The sequence below is a fragment of the Sander lucioperca genome, chromosome 6, assembly GCF_008315115.2.
Source record: "Sander lucioperca isolate FBNREF2018 chromosome 6, SLUC_FBN_1.2, whole genome shotgun sequence".
Taxonomy (NCBI): Eukaryota; Metazoa; Chordata; class Actinopteri; order Perciformes; family Percidae; genus Sander; species Sander lucioperca.
Window position 1 is genome coordinate 12,940,784 of NC_050178.1, and position 24,661 is coordinate 12,965,444.

The 24,661-nt window shown below is 41.6% G+C and overlaps 1 protein-coding gene across 18 annotated transcripts in view; it reads right to left on the minus strand.

The window, feature by feature from the left end:
* Positions 1-24,661, minus strand: part of eif4g3a (eukaryotic translation initiation factor 4 gamma, 3a) — a 63,758-nt gene that overhangs the window by 5,304 nt on the left and 33,793 nt on the right. For 13 of the 18 annotated variants that reach the window (XM_031302001.2, XM_031302003.2, XM_031302000.2 and 10 more), the window contains 20 exons: positions 24,133-24,221; positions 22,352-22,640; positions 22,005-22,129; positions 20,542-20,661; positions 19,933-20,091; positions 19,357-19,554; positions 17,981-18,127; positions 17,590-17,826; positions 15,906-16,010; positions 14,607-14,745; positions 14,146-14,279; positions 12,443-12,533; positions 11,565-11,682; positions 11,192-11,421; positions 10,203-10,315; positions 9,594-9,766; positions 7,716-7,841; positions 6,513-6,594; positions 6,022-6,120; positions 5,661-5,807 (listed from right to left, as the gene is read on the minus strand). In XM_031302001.2, coding sequence (XP_031157861.2) covers positions 5,661-5,807; positions 6,022-6,120; positions 6,513-6,594; positions 7,716-7,841; positions 9,594-9,766; positions 10,203-10,315; positions 11,192-11,421; positions 11,565-11,682; positions 12,443-12,533; positions 14,146-14,279; positions 14,607-14,745; positions 15,906-16,010; positions 17,590-17,826; positions 17,981-18,127; positions 19,357-19,554; positions 19,933-20,091; positions 20,542-20,661; positions 22,005-22,129; positions 22,352-22,640; positions 24,133-24,221 — 2,921 coding nt within the window. The remainder of the gene's footprint in view (positions 1-5,660; positions 5,808-6,021; positions 6,121-6,512; positions 6,595-7,715; positions 7,842-9,593; positions 9,767-10,202; positions 10,316-11,191; positions 11,422-11,564; positions 11,683-12,442; positions 12,534-14,145; positions 14,280-14,606; positions 14,746-15,905; positions 16,011-17,589; positions 17,827-17,980; positions 18,128-19,356; positions 19,555-19,932; positions 20,092-20,541; positions 20,662-22,004; positions 22,130-22,351; positions 22,641-24,132; positions 24,222-24,661) is intronic. The other 5 variants (XM_031302002.2, XM_031302004.2, XM_036002600.1 and 2 more) reach the window with 2 other exon arrangements.

Below are 24,661 nucleotides of genomic sequence, written 5' to 3' on the forward strand. Positions count from 1 at the left end.
ACGTGCTTTCAGGGGCTCCTCCGTGCCAATATTTAAAATAGTTTTTTTGACAGTCTCGTACTTAATTTTATCAGTCTCGGGAATAACTTTACACACAAGGAGCTTAACCAGTTAAGTGTATGCAGCGATATGCCGAAGAAGCCGTTCAAAAACGTCGAGTCGTCTCGACCATCCTCAGCTTCTGCTAACGCTAATGGTGCTAGCAATAGCCCGCCAGGCCATGACGACAGCGACAGTGACACGGAGCAGCTGCCGTTAATCTGGGAGAAAGTTTCCGACAAGATCCTTGACCACATCAACGGCAGGTTTGATAAATTGGAGCAGACACTTCAGGAGGTGCAAAGCTCTCAAAGGGAGCTATTGGAGAAGGTAGAGTCGGTGGAAGAGCAAGTGCTGGACCATGAGAATCGCATGACCTGCTTGGAGAAGACGGTCGCTAGCCTGAAAGACGAGAACGACGCGCTCAAACTAAAAGTGGACGACCTCGAAGGCCGGTCACGTCGCAATAATATTAAGATTATCGGCATACCTGAGCAGGAAGAAGGGGGCAAGCCAACAGAATTCGTCGAGGCACTGATTCCGAAGCTTTTCGGCGACGACGGGTTTCAGTCACCGGTGGTTATCGACCGGGCGCACCGGACCCTGCGACCGCCGCCCACAGTCGGAGCTAAGCCTCGCGCCATCATCGCCAGGGTCCACTTTTATCGGGAGAAAGAGCTCATACTTCGCCTCCGGAGGGAACGACAACTGGAGTACAAAGGCAACAAGGTGCTTATTTTCCCGGACTACACGCCAGAGGTGATGCGGCAGCGGCGTGAATACACCGAGGTCCTGAGGATGCTACGGGAGCTGAAGGTGGAGCACAGCCTACTCTTCCCAGCGAGGCTCCGGATAAATCACAAGGATCGGTTTAAGGTTTTCAGCACACCGAGTGAGGCAATGACTTTTATGAACACTGACTTAAAGAATTGATCCTAAGGCTGTTGTGGTCCCTCAGTGTATACGTACACAGAGGGCTAATAGCACTATTTTGATGCTGCTTTTCTCATTTGAACTGTGTTCAACATTTTGAGAGACTGTCAGTTTGATTTCTCTGACTTCGGTCAGGTATGTTAGGCAAGGGAGCCGGGCTAAGTTAGCTATCACAGCTTTAATAGCGAGTTACAGGTTTGAAAGCGGGTTTCAGCCGTGCGTGTAGCGGTCCCGGGCATGAAAGGATGTCTGTGCTTCGTTTGGGGAAGTGCTTGCGGGCGGGTAGGAGACATCTTCAGGTTCATGGGTTTGTTTGAGTGTGTTACCTCAGGTTACAAGGTAGGTATTTATGTGTCTTGTTTTATTATGTTTTGTGCGCTTCTGAGAGGATATCAGATTGCTTTTATTCCAGAGATGATGTCAGTATCCGATAGCATAACCCATAGCAGTATAAATGATAAATTTACAGTGGTCTCATGGAATGTAAAGGGGTTGGGTCATGTGATTAAAAGGGGTCGAGTCTTCTCGCATCTCAAGTCAGACGTAATTTTTCTTCAGGAAACGCACATTAGTGTAAATGAGCAGCGCAGGTTGAGAGCGAATTGGATCTCCCAAGTCTATCAAGCACCTTTTACCCGCAAGTCTAGGGGGGTTGCTATTCTTTTCCGAAAAAATATACCATTTCACCTTGATTGTATGATAGCAGATCCATATGGCAGGTATTTGATGATATCTGGGCATATAAATTCCCTTCCGATAACGCTGCTTAACATCTACGGTCCAAATATTGACAATCCTGACTTCTTCCGTAAAGCATTTGATTTGATACCGGCTTCTGCCTCTAATGTTATTATTGGAGGCGACTTCAATTGTTATCTTGACCCGGTCCTAGATAGACTTTCTACTAAACCACCTCCTGCAATTACCTCGGTGGGGATTCTGAATGATTTGATTAAGACAAGGAATATGGTTGAAATATGGCGACTGCAGCATCCTACAGATAAGGAATTTTCTTTTTATTCTCATGTCCATAAGTCTTACACTAGGATTGATTACTTTCTGATAGCTTCTGAATTATTGCCTAGTGTTACTAATTCTACTTATCATAATATTTTAATATCTGACCACAGTCCAGTTTCTCTTAATTTCAAAAATATCCTGTCTAGTCCAAAATATAGCTGGCGCCTCAACCCTCTTCTTCTTGAAGACCAGTCTTTTATTGAGCACATGAATGCACGTATAGACGAATTTCTTGTTACAAATGATAACGGAGAGGTCTCTGATTCTATTTTGTGGGAAACCTTCAAAGTAGTTATGAGGGGCCACATTATTTCATTTGAATCAGCCAAGAAAAGAGAACTTAACAGCCGCCTCAAGGACATTGAAAAAATGCTTCCAGTATTGGAAGAGGCCTATAGATCTTCCCTCTCAACCACTGAAAATATGAGTACAATACCATTCTTAATAAGCGTGTTGGTAGTCTGTTATTGAAAATTAAACAGAAATATTTTGAACTTGGAGATAAACCGGAGAAACTGTTAACTAGCCAACTTAGAGGCGAAAGGGCTAAACAGGCCATTCACAGGATAAAGTCCAAATCAGGCAGACTCCTAACCAATCCGAGAGAGATAAATGTTTGCTTCAGGGACTTCTATAAGGAACTGTATTCTAGTAAAGTAAAGGCCACTGAAGCAGATTTTTGTAACTTTTTTGCCAATTTAAATGTTCCCCAATTAGATAGTGCAGCAAGAGATGACATGGAGGCCCCAATTTCTAAAACGGTCCTTTTGAATGCTATTCAAGCCTTCCCCTCGGGAAAAACATCCGGTCCAGATGGCTTTGGCTGTGAATTTTATAAATCATTTCATGACAAAATAGTTCCACTCATGCTGAGAATGGTGAACGATTCTATGAGAAATAAGACGCTTCCTAGTTCACTATATGAAGCGAATATCTGCTTGCTCTTGAAAGAGGGAAGGGAAGAGGTTGATCCGGCAAGTTACAGACCTGTTGCTCTCTTAAACTGTGACTTAAAAATACTAACTAAAGTCTTGGCGACAAAATTAGGTAGGCACATTTCCACAATTGTACACCCTAATCAGACTGGATTTATCCCGGGTCGGTTTTCTTTTAGTAATGTCCGTTTGCTTTTAAATACAATATATTCATTGCACGGGAAGAATACACAGGCTGCTGTTTTATCCCTTGATGCCCAGAAGGCTTTCGATCAGATTGAATGGCCTTACATGCTAAAGACACTAAAACAATCTGGATTTGGTGAAAATTTCATTGAATGGGTGAACATAATTTATCTTAAACCGGTATCCTCTATTCTCACTAATTCAGATAGATCCCAATCTTTTGAATTGAAGCGGGGTGTAAGGCAGGGCGACCCTCTTTCTCCTCTTCTTTTTGACATTACCTTGGAACCACTTGCAATAGGCATAAGGAGTCACCCAGGTATTAATGGGGTAAAGTTTGGTAATGTGGAAAGCCTTGTTAATCTGTATGCTGATGATTTATTGATCTGTTTATCAGATCCAGTGGTCTCAGTTCCCAACCTTCTCAATTATATAAAATCATTTAGTAAATTGTCTGGGTATACAATTAACTGGGACAAATGTGAGTTCATGCCATTGACAAACATGTGCCCTACTTTCTTGAAATCTTTGCCATTTAAAATAGTTAATACCCACATTACGTATCTTGGCCTCAAGATCTCCAGAAACCCCAAACTTTTACTGAAATTGAATTTTCTGGATATGATGGATAAACTAAAAGCTAATATTAGGAACTGGAAGTTGCTCCCTCTGTCAATGATCGGCCGCATCAATGCTGTTAAAATGGTTGCACTTCCAAGATTCTTGTATCTTTTTCAAAACCTACCTATTTATTTGCCATTATCTTTTTTTAAACAACTGGATTTAGCCGTCCTGTCATTTGTCTGGGCAGATAAACCCCCTCGTATTTCTAAAGCCCATCTGCAGAAGGACTTAAAAAGTGGGGGTCTCGGCCTCCCAGTTTTTAGGCACTATTACTGGGCTGCAAATGCAAGGGCTCTCATTTTCTGGCAGTGGGGTCCTCCTTACGATGACTGTTCCTCTCTGCTCTGGCTAAAGATTGAATCTATGTCTGTGTCGCAAACCTCACTCCCAGCGTTGCTCTTTTCAAAGACACAACCGTCTCACAAGTTATTTAGCTACAATTATGTTATTAGTAATTCTTTGAAGACATTGAATCAAATAAGAAAATTCCTTGGATTACCAAATGTTTCAATAAATGCCCCAATAACAGGCAATCACTTGTTCAAACCAGGATTAACGGATGGGGGTTTTTTGGACTGGAGGGAGAGGGGCCTACGTTGCATTTCAGATTTTTACATAGATAACAATTTTGCTTCTTTCCCTATGCTCCAGGCTAGATATCACCTCCCTCAATCACATTTTTATCGATATTTACAGGTGAGACATTTTGTTAAGGAACACATTTCTAATTTCCCAAATAGACCACACCATTATAATTTTTATGATACACTTCTCTTACAACCAAACTCCAAACACTTGATTTCCCACTTTATCACTGCTTTTGAGACACCAGCAGGTACCAGTCATCTCAGGGAGGCATGGGCAAAAGAACTGGGAGTTCCACTGTCAGAGGAATTATGGAAGGAGGGCCTGTCTGGTATACAGAAGTGTTCTATAAACTCTAGATATCGGTTAATTCAGTTTAAAGTCATACATAGACTGCATTATTCCAAAACTAAACTTAATAGAATATTTGAATCAGTGTCTCCCATGTGTGATAGATGTGGCGGAGCAGAAGGTTCACTTTCACATTTATTCTGGTACTGCCCAGTACTGGACAACTTTTGGAGTGACATATTTAATTGGTTCTCTAAGCAATATAAAATAAACATTCAACCAGACTGTAACCTGGCAATCTTTGGCTCTTCTGAAAAGACATCGACCCTCCCTTCCCACTGTAAGCAGGCACTTAAAACAGGCATGGTAGCGGCCAAGAAATTGATTTTACTCAACTGGAAATCTCCATCATCTCCTTGCTTTAAAAGGTGGCTCAACGAAATGGTCTGTGTTTCTAGGATGGAACAGATTCGCCTTAGCAGAGGGGATGCACCAAACTATTATGAGAAAGCGTGGAAACCATTTTTGGCTTTACTTGATGAGACCCCTATATGACCAAAATATAAAACAGGCTTCTATGTATTTTTTCGGCACTGACTAAGGGTTTGATTCTCCTCTCTGGGCCTTTTTTTTTTTTTTTTTTTTTTTTTGTGAGTGTGTGTGTGTAAGTGTTCTTTTTGGTTTTGTTTTGTTTTCTATTTATACTCCTGACGGTATCATGAGACAGGAAGCACTGGACTACTATGGTTATGTTATATACTCTCTTATAGCCTCTGTCTTTCTTTTATTACTTCACTTACTTCATGTAACAATGTCAGATGTTGTATACCCATCAGATTTTTTCTATTTTTTGTAAAGGTTTAAAAAAGTTAAAATAAAATATAAAAAAAAAAAGAATACAAAAAACTATAAATATAATATTTCTGCTGATTACAGGCTGCAAATTAAACTGAGCTGTGACTGCCTTGATTTTGAGCCACTAGCTTGCCGAGTTTGATGGGTTTTTTTCTCTGAGAAATGTGTGCATACATGTGTCACTTCTCATACCTCTACCCAGTCAAAGATCTGCTCGTCACTGGCCATGTCCTCCAGGAGAAGTCTCTCCAGCTGCTGGCTCAGCTTCTCAGGAGACAACATCTTTTTGGACAGAGCCGCCTCGGGACTGGAGTCGCCCGACAGAACAAACTGGAGTTTCTGTTTGTATCAAGACGAGAGGACGTCGATATGATGGGGAAGTGACAAATGAGAGAGAGATGATGAAATAGAAAAAAGAAAGAGGAGGAGGACCGATGGACGAGGGGGTGGGAGTAAAATGTGCCCTTTGTGAACTCCTTGTGTTACATAAGAATCAAGAATGCCAATGGATGGTGACTGAGTCTTGATCATTCTTGAGGCCTTTATTACCAACCTGTTGTGAGATGAAAGCCTGGATGTCCTCTCCCTCTGGCAGGAAGTCAGTCCAGTTGAGGCCAGATTCCCTCCACAAAGAACCCACAGTCCTATGGCTCTGTGGAGACAAGAAGAGACAACATTGCACCTCTCGTCTCTGAAATATCTTATTTCTTTCGGTCTGGTTTTCAGGAAAAGCCAAATGAGCTAACATTTGCTAAAAGGCAACTATAACCATGCCAATGATTTGACTAATGTATTAAATAAACAACCAAATCCATTGTAGTGCAACAATAAAAGTGCATTGTTTGTCCATACTCTGGGCTTTCACATTCAAAAGCCATTTGACCAAAATACAACAACATAATCGATCCTTAACCTTGATAGACATTTAATGGAACTATTAACTATGTACACCCCTAACTACAATGGACCTATTGATTATAGTCCACTGGCTTTAGAATGAGCAGGTAACATAATTAAACAAGTGAAGATTTAAGTGGTGCTTACCATTTGTTTGCATAGTATGTGCAGTACTTCAGAAATTAAGATCCCAGCTCTTCCCACAGGAAGCAAAGGTTTGCTTAATTCACTGTGAACAATTGGAGACGACACAAATTAAATACAAGTCTGCCAAACTGTTTTCCTTTACAAGGAACAATAACAATAAAATAACACAATAGGTCACTTGAGACAATTTCCTAAAACGTCTCCAAGCACAGTATATTAAAATGTCTGAAATTGTTCTTGGAAATTAGTACAGGGAAGAGGATCCAAACTAGAAAAATGTGACCCAAAGGACAACCACCATTTCATTTTGTTCTTCAGGGAAAATATTGATCAAAATGGTGTATTGTGGTGGTAAACAAAAGGTGCACACACAAAGCCAATACAAGACAGTTGGCCACAAGCTGGCCTTTTAATTTCCTGAGTACACACTAGGGCTGCACGATATGAGGAAAATATCTAATTGCGATTACTTTGACTGATATTGGAGGGAATGATCATTTTTGTATCGTCAATATCAGGGTTCATACGCATTTTAACCAATACTTTTCCATGACTTTTTGGCAATTTTCCATGACTATGTATTCCTGAAAATGTCAGTAGACATTATACAATAAGAATACAAATCTGTGTTAAAGTTTACTCTCAGAGGTTTAACAATAAAATGAATGACAATTTATGTGGTTGATAGTGGGATTCGTAATATCGCGCCCTGAAAAGAACGTTGAGGTTAGGACGACGTGAAATACATTTATTAATCACATATTATTATGCTGTGTTAAAAAAAAAATTCCATGACTTTTCCAAAACTTTCTGGGTCTTTTTATGTTTCCAAAACCTTTCCAGGCCTGGAATTTGCATTTTTCAAATTCCATAACTTTTCCAGGTTTTTTCAAAACATATGAACCCTGCGTCATTCTCATTTTCATTGAAAAGTATTAACATTAAAACATTTTAAATGATTATGGTGTGAATTTTGAGAGGATCTGTACCAAACAGACTTTTTCTTTAGTCTGTAGGATACGATTTACGGAACGTGTCTGCAGCACCACAATACCTAATTCAGAATGGTTTGACACATATTTTGCCTTTAACAAATAAAACTGCCTTTAACAAATAAAACTGCAAGTGCAGCCCTAGTAAACCAAATTTGACTTCATTTTTAGTATATTTTCTCCTTGAGTATCACGTTAATGACCTCCGTACCTAAAGAGCTCTCTCATAGAGAAGCCTCCTTCCTTCAGTACAGGGCTGAGCAGCTCGGCCAGGTACAGCCAGATATGGGGAATGTCGATGGCCATGTCATCCGCTTGTTCCAGCGTGTCTGCAAACCTGAGAAAACAAGACGCAGTGGTGGTTTTGGAAGCAACTTAAAACCATTGTATTATTGTTCCTGTGGTCTAGAAGGTGACAACCAGACTCATACAAGTATAAACACGTATAAAACACAAACTGCTCAAATACATCATTTACTATATTTAAGCACCAACAAAATATAGGTTTACACCCAAATTAAGTTTTAATTATGTCGATCATGAACCATAAAATCCCACATACAAGAAAAATAATAATGTCCTCTTCAATTGTTTGATCGTTGCCAATTTATTTCTACTTCTACCTGACGTCATTTCAAGTTTTCCTTTTTGAGTTACCTCCATGTTTACTCGGTAATTACGCCATTTTCCTACCAATGTGTTTTTCTTTTGGAAACCCACCATCAAGCTGAACAACTGGATTCCTATCGTCACTTAACAGACACATAACATGATTGAGACATTTTGAAATGTTTGTTTCAAAATTACAGATGTTTTAAAATATTCTATATGATAATATTAGCTGGCCAATTTCAACTTGGCTAAATTAATCTCCATTTGATTGTTCTTTACAACTACAAATACATGAGGTTGCATGCACTTTGTTTGATCCCAAAATCAGAACAGCTAGGAGATGACCAATTTCCAGTTTTTCTATGCATCTTTAGTTTCACATTCAACAGACAATCAAAGTGGTAAACTGTCAACAAAGGCCTAAGCAGGTCTGACAATCTTCCGGATCGAGTGATGCCAGAGGCCTGTACTACGAGGCAAGATTTGGCGTTAACAAGGTAACTTGTACTTGCATGTTCAATCCAGGGTTTTGTGTATCACGACGGTGGATCACTTGTTACCGGGTTAAATCGTCGTGGCAACTTATGCTGAACACCTAACCTGGTCGGGCGTAGGTTACGTTGGAGATTAGAGATCAACGGGTGTAAAAGCACCGCCTACTGACCAATTAACACTCGATTGATAACAGCGTCACCGTTCTTAGAAGATCAGTGCGCAGAGAGAGAGAGAGAGAGAGAGAGAGAGAGAGAGAGAGAGAGAGAGAGAGAGAGAGAGAGAGAGAGAGAGAGAGAGAGGTGTGCTCATAAAAGTTAAAACATTTAGAGACCCACAACCCCGTTAACATTCCCTGATGGGTAATTTTATGAAAGATATAGATTTTCAGCGGAGGGAATTATGTATAGGCTATTTGTCGGCTTCTTGACGTGTGTTTGCCAATGCGCACATTGGTTTGAATGTTGTTTTTATTTGCTCTCATGATCACTTGGAAAGCACAAGTGTAATTATGGTCAGATCTTGTGCTTGACTGATGAAGAAGTGATACTGATAAGCCTTGTAATTTACGCATTTACAGTGTCATTTACAGTGTTTATTTTGCCAGCTTTCCTTCCTGGGAACGAACATGAACACGCACGCCCCCCCCCCCCCCCCCTTAAAAAATGGAAAGTATGAGAGTCAGAAACTCTGGAGAACTTTACAATGATATTTTAGGTAGATCTGTGGATAACACCGCAACAATTAATGGGGATCCCAATAAACAATAAACCACAAACTCATTAGAAGAGGACATTTTGGAATAAGAAAACGTGTTTCAATCAATATTCCCACTTTATGGGAACAGAGCAGTCCCAATAACTAAAAGCAGGCATGCATAAACAAACAAAAACTGTGACTATCCTAAAAGTTAACAATTAGTTCCTTGTCCATATAAACTGCTTGGTTATTAGGCTGAGTGCATTATAAAAGGAGGTGAACTGACCCTTTTAGGAAGTGGGGTCTGGACAGGATGTTCTGCTGCAGCAGCTGGAAGAAGAGCTGGCCCATGTGGTCCCGTGTTATCTGACTGCGCTCCAGGGTCGACTCCACCCCGACGCGCACAAAGACATGCAGCTGAGAGCCCAAGTCCAGCTCGTCCACACACTGAACAGCCTCCTGCAGAAAACAAAGAAATATGATCAAGACTGAGTGGAACTAGTGAGAGAAGGGGAACTTAAACACTAGATATATTTGAATTATATTAGCTGCATGCTGCATGCTCAGTGATAAAGTGGGAAGATTCAAGCTGTTGTTCTGAACCTTGTAATTAAAAGAGAAATACATGAATCTTCATTAAATGTATTCTACAGAAACAAATACATAGTGCATTCTTAAAATGGAGACAAAGCACATAGGCATTGAAATAATGAATTGTGTGAAGAGAACTAAATTATTTGAACAATAAGTTGATCCGTCTGAGAAGAAGCAACCATTGATTTATCTCGAACGTCCTTTAAAGCATCCGTTGGCTGATGTGCATTAAAACATTTGCACCTAAACACTGAACACCTAAACAGGCATCTACTGTTGATCTTCTTGTGAATCTCAGTACCTTGTAGTCATTTATGTGCAGGAACTCGTCGATGATGGACTTGGACTTCCTCTCTATCTCCTCCTCAGACAGAGCAGGTCTGTCGGGGGTCTGGACCACTGGCTCAGGTTTCACTGTCAACGTTAAAAAACAAACCGTGTCTGTCTGTGGTAAGAGCAAAATAAAGATCCCTGTCTGGTCTACTCTGATTGAATTCCCACATAAGCACCAACTTACTCCATTTTGATTTCAATAAATATAATAAATAAATCACAGATTATAAGCAAAACTTGCTTTCAAAGGTACAATTTTTGATTCAGATTTATGTTTTTAGGGACAACATATCTAAGAAAAAACTATTCACTGACCTGACTAAAGAAAATACACACAGCAGCATTTATGGCAAAATGCCTATTTGAGAACAATGTATTGATATCTGGTATGGCAACCTGCTGTTGCTCCTAAATTGATTTACATATGTTGACAAAGAAAAACAATATACAAGTACATGTAAATGAGGTTAAAATGAAGTTCTGATGCCATTAAAGGTGTGTGTGTGTGCTTTAGTAATGTTTTTGAACAGGAGACAAAGAGGTGGATATCATCAATTATGATCAGATGAGAAACTGAAATTAAATACAGGTCTGTTAGTTATATGATTATAAAATAATTGATTGGAAGTTAACATTTTAGCTGCTCCACAAAGTAAATATTTATTTTTTGAGTATTTTAAATAAAATAAAATAAGAAAATAAGGGCAAAAACGAGACTTTAAAAAAACACACGCGCAAACATTGTGGTAAAGAGCTAATCTACAATAATTTCAATATTTTACATTTGACTATATAATGTCATACGGTATATAACAAATTATCCAGGCTTTTTTATGCCTGTTCATGGCTTAAATCAAAAATCATACAAAACAAACAGTGTGGTGCCACTATAGATAGTATATACAGTATATATTATTTTCATGTATGTCCAGTGTTGTGCAGCACTGTGTGTCTCACCAGGCTCCCTGACTCTGCTGCGCTCTGGCTCGGTTTTGTCCTCTGTGACACTGGTTCTCCGCGGCTCAGCTCCCTCTCGCTCCCGGTCTCTCCGCGGCGGCTCTTCGGGGCTTTGACTCTCCAGCAGCTCCTTCGAACTGCCTCCCCTGGTGAATGGTCCGGGCCGTGATGATGGAGGGGCAGAGCTCAGCTGCTTCTCACTGCGTTCTCTCCCTGCACTGCTTCGACTGCTGGGAGTCAACAACAAAAGAAAAAAAAAAATATACGTCAATTAGGATGTTACTGTATCAGAGAGATGAACTATCAGAAGCACACTGATACCCCCTTCAAAAAGGGCAGGAGGTCTAAACATGACCCTGATGATGTTATTTACCTTCCCAGCGTTCTCCTGGAGTCAAAGTCTGGGTTCTGTGGAGGAGTGCTGGAGGGTTGAGGTGAAGGCGTAGACTGCAGCGCAGAGTAACGATTGAGGCCAGCTGTCCGAGATAGTTCTGCAATGGAAAGAAAAAAAATGATACGAGATATGAATGACCAGAAAATCCAGGCAAACAATTGTGTATTATTTGTTTAATTTGTTGTTTCACTTGAGTCACTGTATATGTAGTATATAAGAGGGGAAGACAATACAAAATTCAGGAAAGAAAAGAATCTCTAGTGAGCTTCAGGCTCAAACATAAGGTGTCAGTATGCATCAACAGAGGTGCTGGCCGGATGGTCTATCAGCATCCGAAACCCCTCCCTGCAGCCTGCAGAACTGTGCAGTACAGACAAACTGGAGTGTGCGACAACATTAGCCGTTTACTAAATATAAACATGTGAACCACCCGCCCATTTCCAGCCTATGGGGTAATTGGTATGTATTTGTGACCCAGGTCGTATCTGAATTGCCATGACCAGGGATTAACCCGTGTAGACTCGGTTGGCTTTGTGAACACGGGTCAGATAACCATAGTCCGATCCTGGTCATTGGGGTGAAAGAGGTAACGCAACTACAATCATTAATTACATGAAGTTTACAACTGTTACAACTCGAATCTAGTGATATCTGAGCTGAGGCAGAGAGAGATGGCCAGAGGGATAAATGGTTAGGGTTAGTGTTACCTCTGAGTCATTTTTTGTGTTTTTGCCACAATGAACGGGCCTCTGAGACACAAAATCAAATGTGCTTGGCTGTGTGATAAACAATTTTTCCATTGTCTTTTTAACTCCTGCTCATGCAATGCTTGGATCAGTTAATACATCTCTTCTTACCTGAGTCACTGGCCTTGGCTCCTCCACTGCTGCCCTTCACCCACGTGACTTGCGCCCGGGGACCCAGCTGGATCTTCTCATCCATTTGAGGCTGCAGAAAGAGAATAATTTAAGAACAAGCTGCAAGCGCACATTGAAAAAAAAAAACTGACAGCAAAAGGCAAACAAGGACAACATTTAAGACAGAATAAATAACCCAGACTTAAAACTACAGGTACATGATTGTCACTTTAACGTTCTGAGGTGCCAGAAATAATACACACAACATAGATACTAATACACACGTGTTACCTAACCCTAACAATCTGAAGACAAAGCACTCCCTGATATAGGCAAATTATTTGCTCAATAACTATGCTGGACTACTAAATTCCTCAGTAGTCCATCTTTTACACTAGTTTATTTGTATTAAGGGTCAAAAGAATGCACTGGTTAAAACCTTTGATTTAAGATATGAATCAAGAACAAGTAGTACACACAATACAGTGTATATCATGTAGTATATTACATGATTTGTCAGAAAGGATTAGTAAAATGAGTGTTCTCCTAGTGTGACTAACACTGACAACATTCCTCCTGCGGGTCTAACTCGTTTTTTTCTTTTTACAAAGCAGTACCTCATGGATCCAGCAGGGGGACTGTGTACTACTGAGCATAAACCACAATAATGTAGATCAGATGAGGGCAGGGACAGTGAAGGAGTACACATGATGAGCCACAGGACTCCTCTTGGTGCTGTGTAAACAGTGTTCTGCGGTGTACAGAAACTTTCTAGTGAAAGAACAACCATCACCGGTGAAGGGGCTTTTGCCTGATGTGAAAACAAAAACACTTTCCACTTTCTTCACGACACGAAGAACCTCAACGATTTATATAAATTAAAATGCAGACCTGACAATATTCAACCAAGACTCAGTGTACAAAGCAGCTTGTAGATTCATCACAGAATATCAGACTAAAAAAACAAACAAATACAAAATGCTGCAACAAAGACTTTCAGGCCATCTTTGGTCAAGTATTAGCCTGGTTGACACCATTACCTTCTCAGTTGTAACTGAGAGTGGGTCTGGGGAAGGTTCATTCACAGCCCATTTCCAAAGGGCCATCACCAACGGACACAATTGGACAGTCCTTCAACCAATCAGACCAACGATCCGGGTGACGTAGCAGCGACAGCAGCATCAACGGGGTTGCTGCGCTACGGTGGCCACCATGTTGAATGTAAACAAAAAGCTGCTTGCCGTCGCTGCGCTATCGTCATCGTGTAAAGCCCGCCTCAACGGTTGTGATTGGTGTAAAGCCCGCCTCAACGGTTGTGATTGGTGTAAAGCCCGCCTCAACGGTTGTGATTGGTGTAAAGCCTGCCTCAACGGTTGTGATTGGTGTAAAGCCCGCCTCAACGGTTGTGATTGGTGCCTCGATTTGGAAAAATTGGAAATGGGCTTGAATAGGCTCTTGGCCAGACGGACTTGCAGAGCAAATCTCAAATTTGCCAGAAGTTGGTCAGGGTTTTCCCAGGCTAGTCAAGTATGGATCCTTGATCAGTTTCTAATCAGGAGTCAAATGGGATTTCCCCCTAATATAGCAAAGTGAAAAAAAATTAAGAGAGATGTGTTGGTCCTATTTCATGAATTTGAGCACTTTCTTGGTTCATATGTTAAAAAAAAAAAAGAAAAAAAAAAAAAAGAAGCAGCATGTGTCACCTTGGAGATCTTTGGGATCTTGGTGGGGTCGATGGTCCTGCTGTTCTTCGTCATGGGCACAGTGTTCCAGGTCTCTTCTCTCTGCATGCGCTGCTGATCTCGCTGATCTCTCTGATCTCGCTGATCTCTGGGATCTACCACGCCAAAGAGACAAAAACACACATGAAATAGAACGTTTGAAATGAATTCAGTGGAAATCAAATGGTATTTTAATTCATTAAATCGACTGTCAACACTGACAGTGTGACGTTTTTGACTGTTTCATGAAATACATGATGAAATATTATAGGTCCGCTGGCGGGGGGGGGGGGGGGGACTTCCTGTCTGCTGTCGGGCACAATAGCATCTCTGCAGGCTATAGGGACAGGAAGTCTGTCTCTATGCTTGCAGGCTTCCTGAGTCACTGTAGCTGTGCCGATGTGACTCTAAGCTTTAAAGAGGATTTAGACTGCAGGCCTGACCTGGCCGTCTCTTGCTGTCCTTGGAGAGCAGTTGCTGCTGCACTTTTCTCTGCTCCTCCTGCTCTTCAATCTTTGCCTCCTTGTGGATCTGCTCGATGGTTTTTGGGCCCTGGTCAGCTCTCCTGGACACCCAGTTGTGCTGGAACAAAAACGAGAACCACAATGACCTCGGAACTGAACCATGCAGTAGTGTCAGATTCAGTAGTTTCAAATTGAATTCTTTTTCTTGATCTGACCCATTTCAGATGACAGCCCAGATACAGCGGTTAAAGCAAGAAACCATTTGTGAGCCTGAAATGCTGCCCTGGAGAAAATGTGTACCATTTATTAAATTAAGCGTTATATAAATGTAAAACTGCACCATGAATTCAGGCATGGTGCCTGAGAAGTGACAGACATGTGTTAACAAGGTTATCAAGGTCATTCTACTTGCATTACAACCCTACAATTTGATAATCATTTTTGGGCCATTCCGTGATACCGAACATGCTGTTGGATCCATTGCACTGCTTAAGTTGTCTTGCTAAATTGTAATTTTATATTTGACAAGGGTGGAGCACAGCAGGGCTGGATTCTGTGTTTCCAGTGACTTGCCGGAGACAGTGACATTGACTCAAACAGCTGGTGTTAGGTAAGAGTTGCTGTAGGAGAGAATCACAGTGCAGATGTCTCTCTGTTGTAAAAGCCTGACATGACACTTGTCATGTTAAGCCATTTGCTTCATCGTTTGTTTCACTTCCTCCTCAAGTTTGTTTCTGTTCCCAGGAAACCTCCATGTGCCCCCCCCCACTATGTATTTATTTACTGTATTAGTTTATTTGACCAGGACAACACAGATAAACATGTTACTTAAGGAGAAACAATGCATCAGATGTAATCAGTGTTTCCCCTGTAATTGTACAGGCCACCGGGCGAGCTGCCAGGCCAATGGGAAGCCCAGCCAGGCCAGAGGACTCCGATTAAAAAAATAGCCTTTTAAATGCTACGTTGCGTAAGGAAATAACGGGAGTAACAGGTGAACAAGCTTTAAATAGTGACATATCTTCTAATTGAGTAGGTAGCTGTACAGCAGCTAAAAAAAAAGCGTTAGAAGCAGTTATTTAAACAAACAATCTTTTTCATTTGAAAGAAGGTTGGTTGTTTTATAAATGTGTATGATTGAATGACCAGAATACCCAACATCAAGTTCCAGGAGGTCAGAGAGCTCAATGAAACAACCTCTGTGGGGGAATTCATGGTGAACCAGAGCTGGCCTGAACATAAGGCAGGACAAAACAAACATCACAACCACACACTTACCAATCTCAGGTCTATAATGTCTTGTAACATAAATCGTATCCGGGATGACGTCTTCCTCTCCTTGACGATTTTTTCCATCTGATTGAAATACTGATCCATCCGAGGCTGAGGAAAGAGAGAGGGAGGAGGTCCATTTGAGACATGAAGGTTATATTCTCCTTTTCTCTATTTAATCTACTGGACAGCGGGTTTCAGGGATTTCCGCATTATTTCACTAAACTGACAGATTGGTCAGTTTGTTACTCGGAGCAGAGGCTGTCCTGCCCGCCAGAGATTAAATTGGAACAATTTGGGAGACGGCAGAACTAAAACTGTAATAGCCTAGAAAGTACAGACATAAATTCACTGTAATGGCCCAACATTAAAACGGCAATGTTCAGAAAATTACCACATTAAACATGATTAAACTCATCAAAAGGACAAAGTGATTAATGACCACATTCTGTAGGATTTAACATACAATGACTACACCTTTATCTTGGTAAACAGCATAAAGATCCTTCAGGCTACATTTACATTGCTACATTTTGGTTTTTAAGCAGAGTTTTGAGCCAAAAGTGATCTCCGTGCACACCAGTGTTTTTAGCTCCAGTAGAAGAACTAATCTCAGTTCAAACTAACACGCCCAAACCGAATATCTCATCAACATTGTCGTATACTGGGCATGCGCGTGCCGGGGTAAACAGGTTATTGCCATGGTAACGTTAATAGCTTAGTCACAGAGACTTCATGACCTAATCATATTGGCGTCAGTGTCGGTGTTGCCAAAGGTCTCTGTTTGCGGCCGTTGAGACTGCAACACAACCTCGGAGATTCCAAACCAAAACAGGGTCAGAAGTGTTTTCAAATGTCTCCGGTTTAGGGGCTCTGAAACGCCAGAGCAGTGTGAATGCGAGGTGTAAAACGGAGAACGGTGGGGAGACCCACAGGTCAGTTATGTCTCTCCAAGCGTCCGAGGACTCTCGCTGGGAGTCAGTGATGTCAACAGGAAAGCCAGTCAGACAGAACAAAGCAGAGCATCCACTGTCTCCTCTCAACCTACAACCAACAGTTACTCCTCTGCCTCTGGAACTGAATGTAGCCCAGCTGGTGTGGGATTGAATCCCACCAGTTCTTTCTCTTTTGTGTCTCTCAAAACTGTGTTGCTGTAGATCAGAATCACCTCCAAAATCACCTCATTCAATTGCCAAGTAAACAACCAAATACAGAGGAATTTATCTTTGTGGCGTGTTAGCAGAGGCACCCTGACACACTGTGCTGATGTCAAAGGGCTGCTGATAAACGGTTCACCTTATGACTTCAGCCCTGGAAACAAGGTCTCAATTACTTCCCTTTAAGTTCTGAGCAAGTAAAGCAAGTATTTACTACAGCCCAGAGATAAAACATCAGGCCTGCTCAATGTGCCAGTGTTACACATCCACAATTACTCTATATTTTTTTTATAATATTTAACAATAACTGTTATCGCAAGACAGAGACAGGCTTGCCGTTTCCTTGTTTCCAGTTTGTGTGCTAAGCTAAGCTAACCTCCTGGCTGTGGCTTCATATTTACCGTTCAGACATTGAGAGTGGTATCAATCCTCTCATCGGCAAGAAAGCAAATAAGCACATTTCCCAAAATGTTGAATTAGTATTACTCACTCTGGCTCACTTAATAAAAGTAACTTCTTTTTCTCCGCCTCACCTTGGCCTTCTCAAAGTCGAGGTCCTTGCCGATGGTGGTGAGCAGCCTGCACAGGCACTCCAAAGACTCCTCGTCGTGGTTCTTCAGCAGCTTGACAACACAGTCGTGCATTATGGCCTCCGTCAACATCTTGAGCTTGAAAAGCTCGCCAATGAACCTGATGTTGCCGATGGAACGTCGCCGGGCCTTGTCCTTGGCTTCCTCCAGCTCTTCCTGAAGCCGCTCGCGCTCTGTCGTCTAAAGGGAACCAAGGGAACATTAAACAAATACGCACCCTGGAGGTTATCCCAAAGCATCTTTGCCAGAGTTTTATTCTCTCCACCGTACTTAAAATTGCTTTGGTACAGCATGAAATCGGGTGTCACACTTGAGTAATTCATAGAGAACATACCGATGCAGCAGAGTCCAGCTCTTTCTGCTTCCTCTCGAACACCACGTCGTCCACCTTGTCTTTCTCAAACTCCTTCTGGCAGCGGTTTAGCAGCAGCTTGCGAAAGTTCACTGTGGTGTTGGGTTTGTCTGTCATGGGCACCTTGAGCTGTACAGAAACAGCAGTAGTTAAGTGACAAACCAAACCTTTAAAAATGTTAAATGTGAACAGTGGCTCGGGTGTCTAGCAGACAAACTCCAGACTTTTCTGCAGCTTATACTGAAGGAAACTACTGCACAAAAGAAAAAAATGTTGTGTGCACAACCATTTACATTTCCATGTGTGGATTTGAAAAAATCCACACATGGAAATGTAAATGTTTCAAACGTAAAGCCCGAATATGTGTATATGTATGCATGCTTTAATGTACGGTTAGGATTACCAACTGACAGCTCTCATTTCTTTTTCAACCAAACTCAAATGTTTCACCCACATTGTTTTTAACAGGGTTCCAGAGCATGTGAGCAAGCAGAGAGTGCGAGCAGGAGGATTTAAAAAAGTTGAACATCGCCCTATCCCTCGCTCCAATTACGCTCTGGTCCTGCTCACACCATGAGTTTGAAGCATGCCCGAGCCTGTCTCGGTTCCTGCAGCGTGAGCAGTACATGCAGATGATCTAAGCCTAAGCCAAGCCAGAACCCGTCATCCAGCGGACCTTTTGCTGGAGGAGCTGTTTTTTTTTTTTTTTTTTTTTTTTGAGCGACTGGTGAGCGATTTGAGAAGAGCGAGTTGAAATCTTAGTTAAGTGTGGAGCGATAATGAGCACAGCGGCCTGAAGTGGCTATGAGCAGCAGGAACGTACAGCCACGTAAGCGGCAACGCTCACATTCTAACCGCTCCACTCCGCTCACATGCTCTGCAGAGTTCCTCATTGAAGAAATGCATTTTTTAATGAATAGGGACCCATTTAAATAAATTATTAAGAGAAGACATACAGTATTTCATATTTTACTAGCAACAAATTCAATTCAAATAGTGTAACAGTTGCCCACATCTTACAATTTCTTCTTGCAAGTCATCAAAAAATGATAACGTTCACACTATATCCTAACACGTATTGAACTGTATTGTATTGCACAGCATTATGTTGTATCGAGGCAGATATGACTCTAAACCCTGTAATCTGTTTGCGGCTGAAACGTTTAGCGAGTTGTTGACTGTACATTGAGATACAAATTGGAGTGGTTTTATTTGGGATGAACACACGTAGAGTAGAATGCACAGTCTGTGGAATTCAGAAAAGTTGACTTTTTATTGTACTAGAACCCGCCCCCGCACCTCCCCGTGAATGAACGACAGTTGAGGTAAGATTATTCATCCACTTCCTGCCTGCTTACCATGGCGAGGCAGCGGCACATGTTTCCATAGGCCACGGAGAAGCTGGGCTCGTCAATGGCCTTCTCAAAGACCAGGTCGATGACCCCTTTGAGCCTCTCTTCTGTGTCGATGGTCAGGTCCGTCACCTGCTTCATCAGCTGGTTGAACTTCTGTGGCGTCAGCTTGTTCAGGATGCTGCGTACTTTCTTGAAGAGCTCCTGAGGGGAAGCGCTCATGATGAGGCCATCAATCAATCATTGCTATTTGAAGATTATCTTGGACAACTTACTCTGTTATAGGGCTGTCTATTACTGGTAGTTTTTGATAAAGATACAATTTGATAACATGCATATTTGTCCTCATAACTGTCTCGTTATTATGTGAAGTGGTTTCCTACCGCGGTAGATTAAATCCTTTATTGAGTAATAACAACTAAACTCTCATTTTGTTTTACAATTTTTTACAGAATTAGACTCGGTTATAAAGCTCTTCAATCAAGTACATTGTGTGATTCATTAATAATAAAAACAAGTCTGGTGCTGATGTTTGGAAAGCTCCTCCTTTGTGTAAATGCATGTGTGTATATTTGGCCCTACCTGTGTGTTTTGCGCTTCAGGATCCTCAGCAAGGACCTCGGCCCTCTTTATGCCAGGTTTCCAGGCATTCTCCGATTTTTTCAGCTGAATTTCATCATGAACCGACACGTTCATGATGATCTTCCTGGGTTGAGGCCGCCGAGCCCCAATGTTCATAAGCTGTGATTGCAATCAAAGAATACAGCATGTCAATATTTGTCGTCACTACCAAGTTGCCAACTACACTATATTGCTTCTAAGCAGTCACAATAACACATCGTCTATCTGTAAAGGAAACATATATACAAGCAAACATAACATAAACTGAACATTTATAGATGTCGACTGAAACCAACTGGAACCTACTGGAAGTACCTAAAATTGCCAACATCCCATTATCCTCCGACTTTTAGGGAAAGGTTTGAAAGATGTGTAGTATCTGCTCCACTTAAAATCAGCAAGTTATCTATTAAACATGAGGACCAATTGTGCATTGAGGGAAAACGGAAAGAAGGAATTGGAGGGAGTGTGTGTGAATTGATAATAAATGGCAGCTTGAGCGTATGTGTGTGTGTGTGTGTGTGTGTGTGTGTGTGTGTGTGTGCACGTGTGCTTGCACATGTGACTCACTGCAGCGCCTCGTCCTCCAGTCATCTGCCTGCCAAAATCTGCAAAGGCAGGTGTGAAATCAGGTCCTCTGGAAATCACCCGGGAATCCACCACTCGAGATGGCAACTTGTTTTGGTTAATCTGCACGACACATAACATACACAATAAATCATGAGACACACACACACACACACACATACATACATATACACACACACACACACACATAAGATGAGCTGAACAGCAGGGGGAGCAGTGATTCCTAATAATAGTGGCAATAGGGTAAAGGAGTCTGCCTGGGGAGTGTGTGTGTATGTGCATTTCTAACCCAGTGTTCCCTTAAGGTGACCCTCTGTAAATGACAGTCATAGTACATTAACAGCTTTTGGTTTATGTATTTTCACTGTACTGGTGATAAATTATGCTCGGCGGGATCAGCGGGCCATTCAGTGAGAGAAGTCAGAACCAGATGTGGAGGGGAAGGAAGAAAGAAAGGAACGCAGGAGAGAGAGTGAAAGAGAGAGAGAGAGAGAGATAGTTGTGGGGGAGGAGAGAAGAACAAATCCAGCTCTTTGTCTTTCAGCTGTCCTTGACTTCCTCTTGACTCTTTCCCAGTGAGAGTGAACTTTCTCCCTCAGAGAAAACGAGACTTTGGGATTGTACATCGCCGGTCTGGTTGTTCTTCTGGAGAGGTGGGGGAGGGGCATGTACTCAACACTGCCAAGTGTGACATAATAGCAATGTGATTTTAATCAAAACAGCATTTCAGCGGGCCATATGCTCCACCCATACGTATGTGTGGATCAGAGGAATGAACCAAACTCTGTGTGCTGGATCTTTGATCCAGTGCACACAAGCTAACAAAAGAATGTCTAAGACATTGGCTGTTGTTATGAGCTAATAATGAACAACTCTGCCCAAAGGTGTTTATTCAAAACTAGAGCTTCAACTAATGACTTCTATCATTTAATCGCTTAGTCTTTAAAAGCTCAGAAAATTATGAATAATTTCCCAGAGCCCGAGGTGAGATTTTCAGTTGCTCGTTTTATCCGACTTACAGTCAAAAAACCCAATGACATGGAATTTACAATGATATAAAGAAGAGAAAAGCAGAACATCTTTACATCTGAGAAGCCAAAACCACAGAATGATTGCCTTAAAAAGATTAATTATTAGCGAAATTATTGCTGGTTAAGTTTCTTTGTCCACCGACTCTTTATTTCAGCTTAATTAAAAGACAAAACCTTAAACATACATATTTATTTCCATTTACAGAGCCCAATATAGACAATGATGGACAAAGAAAATGTACTCGCCACTTTCCATTTTAAAAGCCACATTTAGAGAAGGACCTCCTGAAGAAAACTGACTGCACAGATAACTTTTAAACAAACATTTGGCACTTTTTTTTGGCAGATTTAAGGACACTAGGGTCTGAGTATTTAAGCAGGGTTATGGTTATCTGCAACAGCTGGCTTACTCACCTTGTCCAGCACCACATCACTGATGGGTGGGAGCCCATCAGGCTTCTGTACGCAAGCTGGCATGAACTGGAAGCCCAACAGGAAGTCCCTGTCATACTGACGCTTCCCACTGGGCTCGGCCAGGTCTGGCCACCAAGCAGGGTTTAAGAGAAAAAGAGCAAATATATACATATAAAAAAGAGACAATAAGACGAGCAAAAGCTACACTAAGAAAAGGCAGAGACCAAAATGTGAATGTCAACACACAGAAATCATTGCAGCTACTGAGGAATCTGCTGTATTTTTTACAGAAACGTTTTGCCTATAGTAGCTTTAAGCATCTGACCAAAGAACGGAGCCTTTCTAACCTTCCATTTCCAGTGGGGCCCCTGTGGAATTCTCCTTGTCTCCCGGGGTGGCTCCACTGTCGCTGCTCTCCGTCTCTGAAGTGTGACCTGCCCCATTCCTCATAGGCTCCATCTCGGCCTCACCGTTCTCCTCTGGAGCGGCAGGCTTTCCGGCAGCCTCGGCGCTGCTGGCAGGAGCTGGGGCAGGGGTCGGGGGGAGGACTGACGGTAGGGGCAGCGGGCTGCTGCTCAGAGGAGCTGGCTGCAGGGCCTGGTCTCCAGCAGGCTCATCTACTGGCCTGGGCTCGTCCTGTGTGGAGGCAAGATTCAGTTTTCCGATCCCCATTATGACATGCTTTATTATCATTTACTGTAGCAAGATAATACATTCCTAACAGCTTAATGGCTGCTGTCACGTCGCTCTCATCATATTTAAAAACAAGTAGCATTAAAATTTCCCCACATAACACTGTCTATAATTGTCAGTTACAGAGCTGTAAGGAGATTATCTGCAGACAGGGTGAAATGGATGGACACATAAAGAAAGGGTTGAAATACAGGAGTGGAAAATGAGGGATGAATGAATAAAATAAGGGTCAAGGGCGGGGGACTCAAGGATGAATGCAGAGAGGGCAGAATGGGTCAGGTACTAAGAAAAGACAAAAAAGGGCAAAATATAGGGACTACAATAGGCTTGCTGCATTAGGCAGTACCACTGGTGGCACAGAGTGGACATGCCTATGCTGGTATGATGTTCTCTACACCATCCCTATTGCCATTATCTGTACATGTAACCATTTACACACAGTGAAAAAGTTCTTGTATTTTTGTATGTTTTGCAATTGAGGTCCTATGTTACATGCTCTATTGGATAATCAATCTCAGTGAGACACTATACTTTTTTTTGTTTCCAAAAATAAATTAGCAGCTTCACATGGGGGCACTAAATTTGCTCTCCAAGAGAAACAACTGTGACAATGAGGTAATACTTTGAGTCAAGTGTTAAGCCAGCTTCACTGTACAAAACCGAACATTTGTTCAATATAATAAGAATTATGGGATTTTAATTAACTTTTTATTAGACACACTAAGTCTGAACTTTTTTTATGCTCTAACATTTTTAAATGTGGGTGCCTATGTTTATTTTTGTAATCTGTGTGAAATGTGTGTTTCTGCATAAAATCACATTTCTTCTTCACTGATAGTGCTAATTCAATGCGGCCCAAAAAGAAGCAATTAAAAGTGGGTGACACCGGTGAAAATTCTCCCACAGCGACAAGCCCAGAACAAAACTAGAAAGGAGAGGAAACGAGAGCGGGAAAGAGCTGATTTTACATACAGGTGGGCTGGGTTAGCAATCAAGATGATGGATAACTCCTCGCTGTCGTTCTCAAACAATAACAACACCCCAAAGTCATTCATGTCTGCTTCCTCCACCACACATGTGGAAACATTTTCCACTTGAACTATTGCCCACATATCTCTCTCTCTCTCTCTCTCTCTCTCTCTCTCTCTCTCTCTCTCTCTCTCTCTCTCTCTCTCTCTCTCTCTCTCTCTCTCTCTCTCTCTCTCTCTCTCTCTCTCTCTCTCTCTCTCTCTCTCTCTAAAATGAAATGCCAACCATTTAATAAAAAAAAGGTGACAAAATATCACAAGTATTGAAAAGAAGGTACATTTCGTAGGATATTTGCCGACTTTTGAAGATGAAATGATCTATACTTTAAGTCTGAATACTCGCTACAGCTGGTTCTGTCTGGTTTCCTCGTCCTGAATGGTGAGCAGTTTTGGGCCTCTTTTCTTACCTCATCATCCTTTTGAGGTGCATCGTCAGTACAGATCCCTTCATTTGGTTTCCTCCAGGTCTTTGGTATAGCAGAAGCAGTCTGATTAACTGCAGGGAAATATAAATGCAGGAACATGTCATCAAAAAACACAACCACAATGGATTTAAAAGTCAAAATTTGGTGGCACAATGATGGCAAGAGAAACACCATTTTTTTCCAAATACGTTTTTTTTTTTTTAATTGTTTTAACCTACGATAGATAGCAGATGGGTATATTTAAATATGACGTCTACATAGTCTTAATATGATAACCCTCACCCATCTAAAACAAACATTAAACATTCTTTGAAAATACTATTTGACAGAGCATAACAAGAGGAATAAATGGAAAAAGGTAAGTTCCCCATGACCATGAGTTATATGTTTTAAGGAGGTTTCCAGGACATGTTCAGTGACACACAGATAAAGCTCACATCCTAGGTTCCTTCCTTTTAAACTGTTGCTATACCTTATATGCCATTCCCCTTTCTTCTAATCCCGTACTGTT